At 43.8% G+C, this 13,115-nt stretch overlaps 1 protein-coding gene across 1 annotated transcript in view; it reads right to left on the reverse strand.

Annotated features, from left to right (window-relative positions):
• LOC129442643 (ephrin type-B receptor 3) overlaps window positions 1-13,115 on the reverse strand; it is a 31,412-nt gene that overhangs the window by 1,440 nt on the left and 16,857 nt on the right. Inside the window, exon 3 of the mRNA XM_073854158.1 lies at window positions 457-741. Coding sequence (XP_073710259.1) covers window positions 457-741 — 285 coding nt within the window. The remainder of the gene's footprint in view (window positions 1-456; window positions 742-13,115) is intronic.

The following is a 13,115-nucleotide window of genomic DNA, read 5'->3' on the forward strand; positions in this document are numbered from 1 at the left end:
CATACAATTCGTAGACACTTTTTCTCTTGCGACCCTCAGACATTTTGAAAAAAACACAGCGAGAACGCGAGCTTCAATTAATGGTTGAAACCGTAGCACAACACACATACACGTGAAAGTGCGCATGTGCAGCAAGCGAACCTAGAGGCGAGCACGTACGACGGTTATACGTCAACATATAATCAGAATGATTGACATCTGGGATGACCAATAGTCTTGATGATCCACCCGGAAAACGGAAATCTTCCGCTATACCTTTAAGATTGAACATTTAGTTTTTTTCTGAGCACAGTCTGAAACTAAAATCTCTGTAGATACATCTAGAAATACTTTGTGTATATCTGAACCTGTATTATATTCCTAGGTAAAAGTGAAAATGCCACCATTCACCAAAATGCCATCAAATGCATCTTTGTGCAAACTTAACATTTAAAAGCAAAACTCATTTTAACTGACCTTTACATAGGGGTTCTCCCTCCAAGGCGGGCTGCTCGCTGTGGCCGTGTCTCCATCCGATTCATAGTAGAACAAATTAAAGGTCTCCTTACAGGACTCGAGAATATTTGGGATAGTGTCACAGTCTCGCACTGTGAACTTGAGCTCCACATATACGCGGAGGACCCCTCGCCGGGGGATGAAGTCAGTCCGCAGCCAGTTGTTTTGATTGGGCTCCCTCACATTACAGACCTGGTATGTCCTAATGGGGCTCATGTGGTCATCATATCCAGGTACTTCCTCCCACTGAGAAGAGGATAAAATACTGTCACTGACTGCACACTGCACTTCTCTACAAGGCTACTGTACTGTTACAAGTTTAAACAGTAACCATCACAGAAATAGCCGTGTGAAATGAGTTTAATGAGTAAGTGTAATTTATCATTCAAGGTCTTAATAGGTGATAGACTGATACAGTCTATTGGCTTTATTAGTATTTAATGAAGAGTTATAATCCTATAATCCTGTAATATATTATATATTCTAAGATGCAATTGTCATAAAAGTCTCTATATATTGATTGTTACAAAGACCAAAAGCAATTTTATAAAACGGCCCGTTCTGATTGGTTGAAACACGTTCTAAGCCGTGATAAAATACCCCGGTAAGCCCACGGTTCAGATCGCATTATCACTGTGCCACTGTTGCTGCGTAGTGATTTATGAAAATAAACACCACAGTCTTTAATCATATTTTTTTTCTACAATTGCACAATTAATGGCGATATCCAGATAAATTATGTTTTATTAACGTAGTTCGGGAGGAGCACGTCAAATAAACCACTTAAGTACTTCCAGCTGTCTATATATAGTAATCAACAAATACTCTAGTACCACCAGCTGTCCTCAATCAGTAATCATCATATCTACCCAATCAGGACAAAGGCAAGCATATGTAAGTCACAGTTTGACTCTGCAAAGATCCTCTGCAGTCTTCAGAAGCTCTAGACCATGGGCCTCCAAACTTTTTGTTAGCAAGGGCTACCACAATGGATAAAACAATCTGGAGGGCAACTTTTTGATATAGTCTACTCAAAAATGTTTGTTTTACTTGTTAATATGTTTTAGTATTGTTTAAAATGTTAACATGCATAAACCAATCCAAGCTAATATAGAAAATATGTAATAAATAAATATTACAATTGTCTATTAATAGAATGTGCTTAGACCCTTGCTCTAGAGTAGATGTTACAGTCTCCAGCACGGCCGGATCATGCTATGGATCAACAGCAACAGCCATCGGCAACGCATGGCAACCTTGCACTGTGAGCATGACTCCGCTAGCGGCTCAGACCCAGGATCATTCTCATTCTAATCATGTTCCGACTGAAAACTGTAGAGCGAGGCAGCCTTCGCTACCGGCACAGGCCCGGACACCCTATTTTCTTCCTCAGCTTCCTTCCATTATTCGCTATTCCAAAGAGTGAGCATGTCTCCGCTAGTGGAACAGGCTTCTCCTTCTAATCCTGTCCTCCGGCTGTGGCCTGACCGAAAACTGTAGCGTGAGGCTGCCTCCGCTACCGGTACAGGCCCGAACGCCATATATTCTTCTCTTCTTCAGCTCCCTTCTTCTATTCTCTTGCCCCCCAAGCGAGAGCCTACCTCTGCTTGGTGGAATTTGTATAAAGTGTGTAGTACGTTTTCACCAGCAGGTGGTGCCATATCTAGGCTTTTCTAGTGCTTAGAAACAGTGAATCATTGTTGAAGCAATTAGATTTTAATTTACCATCGGTATTCATTGCCCGGCCTCGAGCACAGTTTAAACCCAGCTACGTTGAAAGCTTCCCATCCCAAAATACTATTTGTGATGACTAATGATGTCTGTTTAGTTTGTGAACGAATCATTATCTTGAACTGGTTCTTTAAGGCAAACAAGTTAAAACCGTTCTCCAATTCGGACTGAATCGTTTTAAACATTTGTGTCTCCAAACAGCAACGATCCAGAAGTTATTCACTGTCAGACCTGCTCAACAGCCACCCCGACTCGAAAGAAGACAATATTCCCGTGCATAATCTGTATTCACCATACATCTTGGGCATGCATGTAACGAATAGTAAATGTTCAACATCAGTACTCTTCCATGCTGATACCATTTTGCCTAAACTGAGGGGATGATTGACGGGCAAAATGTAAGTTTATTTAACATTAACACAAAATTTATCAAAAATCGCACAATATCAGCCAGTGGTCTGTTATATTAAACAGGGTTTTCATTAAAACATGTAACAGGTGTGATGGGAATTTATTCTTTATGCATTTATTCTTTGTTTTTATGCTTCAAGTAAGGCCTTATGATTTATGTCTGACATTTCATTTTTATCTGGTGAAACAGGAACTTGAGCTCGCACAGGAAGTCTGCTCGAGTTTGGGACTGGGTTAAGGTGCAGGAGTTTTTATGTAATGATGTGCTTAGTAAAACATATGTATATAACAACCTGCTTAGAGATAGCTGACGAGTAAGATAATTATAAGCACCTAGACGTGCCAACAACCCCTAATAGGGAGTTGTTTTGATAGAATAAGCATAGGGGGTTGTACTATCCAATGTCACTATATAATGTAAGGAGAATGTGAGACTGCCTCACTTTCTTCACATATCGTCTTTCTTTCTGTATCCGATAAATCCTTGCAAGGAAATAAATCATCTCTGATTGACAGATCCTGGTATTCGTATTATTTTTCCACGACAATTTGGCGACGAGGATGGCATTCCAATAACCTGAGGGCAGGTCAACGGTCTGATCAACTCACCATAGATAGGAGGTGACCCAAACCCCCAACTGAAGGGACGTGGGCGTTGGCTCTGATCCTAAGGTGACGGAATCCAGACGAACCAGTGGCTATAATACGGTAAATAGCAATTATTATCTAGAAAGGGGTTTAAGTGAGTAAACACTGGAGAGTAATTCTCTCCCGGAAAATCACCTCTAGAAAGGGGTCTAAGTGAGTAAACACTGGAGAGTAATTCGCTCCCGGAAAATCACCTCTAGAAAGGGGTTTAAGTGAGTAAACACTGGAGAGTAATTCTCTCCCGGAAAATCACCTCTAGAAAGGGGTCTAAGTGAGTAAACACTGGAGAGTGGTCTCTCCCGGAAAATCACTGCGGGAAATTGTAATCACTGAAGAGTAAGTCTCTTCTAAAATTACTGACGGAATTGTACCCGCCTGTAGATAATGGGAAATAAGGGAAGTAGCGCTCCCCGACCCAAATGGGACACGGAAAGTGGACTGTCGGTCAGAGATGAAACCGAATTAATTAGAACTTATGGTACAGAATGGATAAAAACCATGCCTCTGATACAAAAATATGGGGAAATAAGTTTTAGTGTAACTAAAAATAAAGAGCTCAGAGACAAAATCCTCCAGAAAGATTGTTCTAAGAATAAAGGTAGAATGTTAACAGCAATGGATATGTTCATTAGAGAATCTGAAGTAAGATTGAATAAGCAGTGTTCTAAAATAATGCCTTTTAGTGACTCTTCTTCTTCTTCTTCCTCCTATGATGTACGTGACCTGAGTGGACCTGATAATGCAGGTTGCACTCCCAGTCTCCTTCACACCCAAACCCTCCTCGAAGATGACCAACCACCTCCTATGCCGGCACCACCCCCATACGATGAACAACAAATTGGAGCAGTCGGAGGAGCCCCAGTGCTGCCAGCCGCACCGAAATCGGAAGCCGACTCAGTACCCCCTGCCGTTCTCTACGACGACGCCGTGGCTGCGCTGGACTCCCATGTGCAGCAATATGGACAGAAACTCCCTCTGACGCCTAACTCGCTGGGGAGAGGCGCCCTCAGAGGCAGAGGCAGAGGCAGAGGTAGAGTTGAGAAAAGGGTGTTGACAGAGGGTGACGAATATGAAGAAGTTGATATGGAGGAGAATGATACCTATGCATCAAAGCTGCGCAGCGGGAAGGCAAAAGAAAACTCCCCCATCTTCACGGGGCCCTACGTGCAGGTCATGGGTACAAACGGACCCGTATTCGTACATCGCCCGTGGTCCCGACCAGAACTTCAGAAAGTATCTGAACATCTGCCCAGAGTGACAAGTGGAGGAGAAATGATGGCTGACGCATATTTGGACTTTTGCAAAGAATGTAGTCCGACTGCTGCAGAACTGCGAGCCATTTTTACCATACACAATGGAGCCAGTGCTGCTCGAAAGTTGGATGGGAAGTGGATGACTGAAGTGGCACGGGAAAGTACCACATGGGCGGACGCCGGCGCTTACGAAACTGCTGTGGCGACTTTTTGCAACCACCTTCGTACAGTCTTTACCACCAGACCCGACCCGGGAAAACTGTATGCCTGCAAACAACAAGACGGAGAGACAGTGAGTAATTTCCTGGCAAGACTGGAAAAAGACTTTGAGAGACACTCGGGCATAACTGCAAAACTGCCCAATAATGACCCCAATCCAGCATACAGCATGCACTTAGCCATGTATTTTATGAGAAATTTGGACACAGAACTGTCTAAACCCATCAAAGCCACACTTATCGGGTGGAGTACAGCCACATTGGAGGAAGTGGTGAGACATGCAGAACACCACGAGGAGAGACTTAAACAAGAACGCCTCAAAAAGAACAAGAAGGCGCAAGATCTGAATCTTACCCTCATGCAATGCACACTCAACGATCGACAGCAACACGATCGGGTCCCACAACCATCACCGTTCAGTGCACCGTATGACGGTTTTGGCAATAGTGGAAGGGGTCGCGGTAGAAGCAGAGGAAGGGGACGAGGAAAAAACCGCTGGATTCAGCGTGGATGTTTCATCTGTGGTTCAATGGACCACTGGAAAGACCAATGCCCGGAGTTAGGAGGGCAAAAACCTCATGCAGACTGAAATGGGTTGAACTCCGGGGAGGGGGCCGGTGGAGAGGAGACTGAAGTAGGTTCTTTTATGCTCTGTCGCAATGAAGAATGCTTGGCTGAGGTAAGAAGTATTTTTCCTACTTTACTCTGTGATACTGAAGAGTCTTTCGTAAGAAAACCATTTGAAAGGTTACCATATGTGTTATTGTCTATCTCTGGCAAAAAGATTCCTTTTATTGTAGATTCAGGGGCCACCACTTCAATACTGCGTGTTGATGATATGCCCAAATCTGTAAAGATCTACAAGCAGTAAATGCAGCTGTAGAAGCCAGGGCTCCGAACGTGCCCAACCCATATACAATCCTGTCACAAATACCACAGAACACCGCATTTTATACGACCGTGGACATTTCCAATGCGTTTTATTCAGTGCCAGTACATCCGGACAGCCAGTTTTGGTTTGCATTTACATTCGCCGGCCGCAGATTTACTTTCACACGCCTTTGCATGGGCTATCGTGAGGCACCTACTATCTACAACGAAGCCCTGGCAAACAGCTTGTCCACGCTCACCCTGCCAGAGGGCGTGGTACTGTTGCAGTATGTAGACGACCTTTTACTCTGCGCGCCTAGCAGAGAAGCATGCGCAGCAGCAAGCGTGACTCTTTTGATACACTTAGCCAAAGACGGCCACAAGTTGAATCCTCAAAAAGTGAAGTTGGTAGTACCGCAAGTAACCTTTCTGGGCCATGTACTGACTGGCCCATCCAAAACCATTTCCCCAAAACGGGTGCAGGCCATCGCCTGCATCGCTAAACCACTCACAAAGAAACAGATGATGTCGTTTCTGGGAATGACGTCATACTGTCGTACTTTTATTCCTGATTACGCACACAGGGAAGCGCCATTGGCCTCTTTAATTCATGGGAAACCGTTAAAGGCCCATGACCACATAACGTGGACACCAGAGGCAGTAGCTGCCTTTGAGGATCTAAAACTGGCATTACAGCAGGCCCCTACATTGGGCCTGCCTGATCCTTCACGACCTTTCACACAAGCAGTGGATGAAAAGCATGGGTTTATGAAATCTGTTCTGTTGCAGTGTCACGGGGACAAGTTGAGGCCGGTAGCTTATTTCTCTAGCAAACTGGATGCAGTGGCCCAAGGTCTCCCTGCATGCCTTAGGGCTATAGCGGCAGCAGAGAAAGCTGTGCTGTCAAGTAGGGACTACGTAGGCTACGCAGACCTCACCCTTCTGGTACCACACAATGTCTCCATGATACTGCTGGAACAGAAAACTTCACACTTATCTGCAGCACGCTGGTTGAGGTATAGTACCACCCTTTTAGACCTACCAAACATACATGTACGTCGTTGCACAACACTTAACCCTGCGTCTTTGCTGCCTGTGGAGGAGGACGGAGAGCCTCATTGTTGTGTCACCACATTGGCAGAAACATGTACACCGCGCCCGGATTTATCTGAAGACCCTTTACCAAATGCCGATCTAAATTTCTATGTTGACGGTAGTGCTACCAAAGACGGCCGTAATAACACCGTTTCCGGCTATGCAGTGGTCAATGACCACGCCGTGGTCGAGTCCGGCCCCCTCGGTCCACACTCTGCACAGGCAGCGGAGCTGCACGCACTAACACGTGCTTGCGAGTTGGCGGAGGGTCAGAGCGTGAACATCTGGACAGACAGCCGCTATTCCTTCGGCGTCGTCCACGATTTTGGCGCGTTGTGGAAACATAGGAATTTTTTGAAGGCAGACGGTAAGCCTATTTTGCATCACCAAAAGGTAGCAGCCTTGTTGGCCGCTATATTGTTGCCTAAACGCATCTCAGTCATAAAATGTTCAGCTCATACTAAAGGTACTGATCTGATTTCGAGAGGGAATGCGAGAGCGGATGCTGCTGCAAAAGCTGCTTGCTCCCTCATGCAACCACAGCCAGTGGTTTCCTGTTTACTTCACACCCCTGAGTTAAAAACTGCTTCTATTGCAGACATGCAGAAATGGGCGGATATTTCAGACCTTTCTAAATGGAAAAACGCCGGTTGTTTAAAAGACTCAAAGGGGGTATGGATGGGTAATGGTAAGCCGTGTTTGCCAAGACATTTTTTTCACATGTATTGTTCTATCACACATGGTTTAGACCATGCCTCAAAAGGAGCTATGTTATCAGCTATTAATGAGTCATTTTTCACAAAAGGTTTTTCAGTTGCAGCTGAGAAGTACTGCGCAAGATGCATGGTGTGTGCACGACACAACATAGGGAAGGGAACGCCCACCCCAAAGAGTAGCCACCCAACTCCGTCTCAGCCTTTTGAACATGTAATGATGGATTACATTGAGTTAACTCCACACAAAGGTAAGAAATATTGTCTGGTCCTGGTGGATATGCACTCCAAGTGGGTGGAGGGCATGGCAACCAGTAGGGCAGACGCGGCAGGGGTGACCAAAATGTTACTAAGGGAAATCTTACCCAGGTGGGGCATCCCTATGAAAATTTCTAGTGATCAGGGAAGACATTTTGTTAATACTGCTGTTACCCAATTGGGTAAACAGTTACAAATGGATCTGGCATTGCACTGTGCTTACCACCCGCAATCGGGGGGAGCAGTGGAGAGGGAAAATGGTACCCTTAAAAACAAATTGTGCAAAATTATGGCTGAGACTGAGTTGGGGTGGACAGACGCTCTGCCCATTGCCTTGATGTATATGAGAATGAGAACCAGGGCTGCATGTGGGATGACCCCATTCGAGATTTTGTGGGGAAGACCACCCTTCATGGGGTGGAGTGCCCCTACACTGGGGTCTGAGACTCTATATGGCCAAGAAGATATGCTTAATTACTGTATTAACCTGGGAAGGGTTTTGGGGAATGTTTCTGCACAGGTGACAGCAGCCAGAGGGGATCGGAGTGGAAACGACGGAGAGCAGCACAGTATCCGACCGGGTGATTGGGTAGTGATAAAAGACCATCGTCGGAAAACGTGGAAGTCAGAAAGGTGGAACGGGCCATTCCAGGTCCTTCTGGTAACTAAGACAGCGGTAAAGGTAGCCGAAAGAACGTCCTGGATCCACGCAACTCACTGCAAGAGGGTGCCAGGCCCCGACGAAGTCGCCACGGAATAGGCCGTAGTGCGACCAACTCCGACTTCTGCTTTTGGGAACCAGGAGGCTTCAAAGCAGGGTGGCCAACGCGAGGTGACCAATATAATCAAAACAGGGTGGAGTATTTGAGAGGCAGGGAATTGGTAAACATAGATCCAGCAATTTTAGCAACGGTGCATTCACGCACCACTGTGCTGAACCCAAATAGAGGTACTGTGGTCACCAATTTGTGTTATTTCTGTAAACACGGGTGGAGACCCGATATAAATTCACAAGGGGAATTAGTTATAAAATCCAGTTCTATTATTAGGCGAACATGGCACATCACATCTTTATTGTATATACAGCATTAATCCTAGGGGAAAGGTTGGCGCATGGAGAGCATGTGCACACTGAGACCGTAAGTGAAGGGGACACAGCAGTTATGGCATGTGCACCAATAGCTCCAATGTATCAGACTTGGGATCACCTACTATTAGACCCCCCGAACGTTTATGTAACCCGGTACCCCCATGGTTGGGGAGATGTAAAGGTGGATTCAGGGTATAATAATTTAAGATTTCGGATACAGGGTGCAGGTTTTTATGGAGGTCTCCAGCCAGCAAGTAAGGCGGTAGCAAAACAGACCCATAGCTACTCCAGAGGGAGGTATGGTTTACAAGAAATGCTTACCCCACAGGAGGGAATGGAGTTTGGGTTAAGATGGTGGAGATTTAGTATTAAAAATGTAACCCAAGCGGACGAAGGGGAATATAAGTGTTTTTGGTATGCATCGGGGAAAGACCCGTATGACACTATGTCACTGACCGTGATAAAAAAATTACCAAACCCTGTAGAACCGATAAAAAACGACCCGCTCACGAAAGAGATTCAAGAAATTGAACGAGAAACGTTTAAAGGGGAAATAGATGTAAGAGCTGCATTGGTGGCGTGCGAGGGGAATCATGCCTGTACTCTAGCGTTACTGCAACACAATAGCACCGCCCCTGGGAAAAGCTGTTGGTGGTGTCTGCATGTAGGCAATCAGTGGGAAGTAACTCCTCTCACTCCTCAAATGAATCATAGTGTTCCGCCTGCGTTCCTAATGCTCAAACAGGAACCCCCAGTGGTCGTAAACGTCACTGGGCAGCAATTAAAAGATTGGGTAGGAGCGGCACCCCTCACCATTCAGCCAACCACTGGTCATATTTGCGTCTGTAAAACACAAGGCACCGTAAGGGTAGGCTGGTCGACGTGTAGTAATGTGTTACATATCAAAACAAACAATTGTACTTATAAGTGGGAGAACGGTACAACGGTTGTGTTGGACCAGACAGTCTGTAAACAGACCTCTCAATTAATAAATGAAACCTCACCTGCGGTAATGTGGATCTGTGGTAACCATGCCAGACACGAATTAGGTCCAAATTGGGCAGGGTGTTGTTATCCGGGGTTAGTCAATACTATGAGTGAGGCGTATCTAGCTGAAGGGAAGTACCCGGTCCGAGCAAACCATAGAACAAAGAGATCCACGGTCTTAAGTGAGGCCGAGATGCCACAGTCATTTGAAGGTAATGTGTTGTGGGACCCTTGGACCTCCAAAGGGGGTCTGCTGGGGTACTCATTGATACCACCGGTAGGAATTGCTTCAGCACTAAGTAAAATTAATGGGCTGGCGTGGCAAGTGCAGATATTGGCAAATAGCACAGAGTTGGGTTTCTCTTTTATCAATGAGGAAATGAAGGGCCTCTATGACTCTATGGCATTTATTCTTTATTTTTATGCTTCAAGTAAGGCCTTATGATTTATGTCTGACATTTCATTTTTATCTGGTGAAACAGGAACTTGAGCTTGCACAGGAAGTCTGCTCGAGTTTGGGACTGTGTTAAGGTGCAGGAGTTTTTATGTAATGATGTGCTTAGTAAAACATATGTATATAACAACCTGCTTAGAGATAGCTGACGAGTAAGATAATTATAAGCACCTAGACGTGCCAACAACCCCTAATAGGGAGTTGTTTTGATAGAATAAGCATAGGGGGTTGTACTATCCAATGTCACTATATAATGTAACATATCGTCTTTCTTTCTGTATCCGATAAATCCTTGCAAGGAAATAAATCATCTCTGATTGACAGTTTGTGGTATTCGTATTATTTTTCCACGACACAGGTGTTAACCCTACTGGCATAGGTACACCTTGAAGACGTCTATTTGATGTCTGCGTTTACATCTGCAAGACGTATTTGGATTTTTTGCTCATTTGCAACGCGTCTCTGAGACGTTTCCGAAAAGATGTCATATCGACATGTTGAAGATGTCTGCAAGACGTTTTTTAATTTAGAATGCATATAAAGCAGCTCATTCTAAAACCTTTGTAAGATGTTTTACACACCAGATGTGTTCCAGATCTCCAGATCTTTAACAGACATCTTGCAAACGTACCTATCTGGGAAACGTCATATGTACACGCATTCAACGTTACTGTCGTATAAAGATTATATTTTAGTTACTTAAACACGGCTTTTGATAAAAGCTATCCAAGATTTTCTCTATTCACTATCATAACATTGATCAAGTTGTAACCCTGATCAAAAACATCAGTCGCGGTGCTCGGCTGGCAAAGTAGGTATCACCTGTGCATTTAAAAGTGATGCTCAGTCATCTGGATTTATGGCATAGAGAATTTTTACTTGCCTGCAAAGATACCCGAGATTTTTTATATGCTACTAGAAGCATTTGATGGGTTCTCCTTAACAACTTTGCAATTCCTACGTTGTTCACCTTTTGTGAGGATTAGCAGGAACAGATGAACCCAAACGCAAACGATGACGGGGGAAAACAGAAAACACTTTATTTTTACAAAAAACAAAAACCCACAATGGGGTACAAAATAGTGATGGGTCGTTCGCTAACGAGCGGCTCTAAGAGCTGATTCTTTGTAGCGAACGAGCAGAGCCGAATCTTCAGACGCATGCAGGGGAGCCGGCTCTTCTAAGGGAGCCGAGCCAGAAGAGCAGAATCTATGAAAAGAGCCGGACTGCCATCACTAAAATGTAGAGCCAGCGCTTGAGCCGAAAGAGCCGAATCAATGGAAAGAGCCGGACTGCTCATCACTAGTACAAAACATGAAACACTGACAGATAACACTAAACTTGACTTTGATTCTGACTTGTATAACTAGACACGAACACGAGTAACAGAACACAGCACAATGAACCTGCACAGAACAAAAGAAACACTGACATTAAATAGAGAAAACCAAACAAGATAACGAGCGGGAACAGGTGATGGGAATAAGTAATAATTAACAATAAGCAGGAGAATGAGGGGGCAGGGACAAGAGACAAGACACTGGAGGCACATGCCAAACACAAAAACAAGGCATGAACCTCCACACAAGGCCAGGGACTGCCAGAACTCTGCCACCATGACAAAATACAAATATAACAAGACTTCAAGGCAGAGTCCTGACACCTTTTAGATGATTTATTAAACATGTTTGTAAAATCTCTTTTTCAACCACTGTTTGGATTGCTGAAGGCTACAGGTTGCTGGTCAAGACAACAATATCTCAAGAAATGTAGGTTTGTTTGTTTATTGAATAAGAAATGTGTGGTTCTGAAACAGATTAATAAAGTACAAACATGAATATGTAAATATTACAACGGTTAAATAATCAACTAGTAAACAGATTAATAATGAATAACTAAAACACTACAACTCTGCATTTATACTATAATTATAACTACTTATATTATAAACTTAAACACAAACACGTAGAAAGTGTGTTATTTATGTGCATGCACAGTTCACGTGCTCGTCTCTGCCGTGCACGTGCAATGGCGCTGCTATTATGCAAAACTTAGAGCGCATGTGCGTTGTTAACATGTAAAGAAGCATTTATGATTTTAAATGAATAAATGAAGAGTTTGGTTCCAAAACGCAATAAATCCATTTTGACAAATTTTGGTAAAAACGTGTTTTCTATACCAAGAAAGTGACAAGATGAAAACAACTATTTTCTGTTACAAACTTTCACACAGCATCTTTAGGTAATATAAACATAAAAAATTCAAATCCATACTTTGATTTTCAAAGATTTATTATAAAAACGGATTATTTTTTCCACAAAATGCAATAAATCCATGACAAGTTTTTATTCAAAATGCTATAAATCTATTGAATCAATAGCCTATATAAATGTGCATTCATCTTTGCCATGTTATATGCATTTAGTTGACTAGTTGTACACACTAATTAAAAATATAAGCATTAATGTTATTAATCAAAACACTTACTTTGTTATATTAAGAACACTGTCATTGCTGCGGTTATAACTTACTTGACGTCGTCGCTTAACGTTTTTCACAGCGATCATCTGTAAAATGTTTTGGTCCTGCTCGATTTTCGTAGCCTAGAAATCTAGACGCACCCTAGCGGCCGCAAAATATATTTGCTGCCAGGGTTTAGTCTAGGCACTCACAATACACTTAACAGCTCCAAAAACCAAAATTTGGTCAGGCCAATCACATCGTGTGTAGCGTCTGTGGGGCGGGCTTAACATGATGACGACAGAGCTGCCTGCGACGGTTCCTACTTGAAAACAAAGAATGGCTGCTGCTGCTGGCGAACAGCTTTCTTTTGAAGCGGCTTTGGCCGCGACTCTGGAGGACTTAGACTTATGTTTTTCTTTGAGTGAAGA

This window comes from Misgurnus anguillicaudatus, chromosome 2 (genome assembly GCF_027580225.2).
Source record: "Misgurnus anguillicaudatus chromosome 2, ASM2758022v2, whole genome shotgun sequence".
NCBI lineage: Eukaryota > Metazoa > Chordata > Actinopteri > Cypriniformes > Cobitidae > Misgurnus > Misgurnus anguillicaudatus.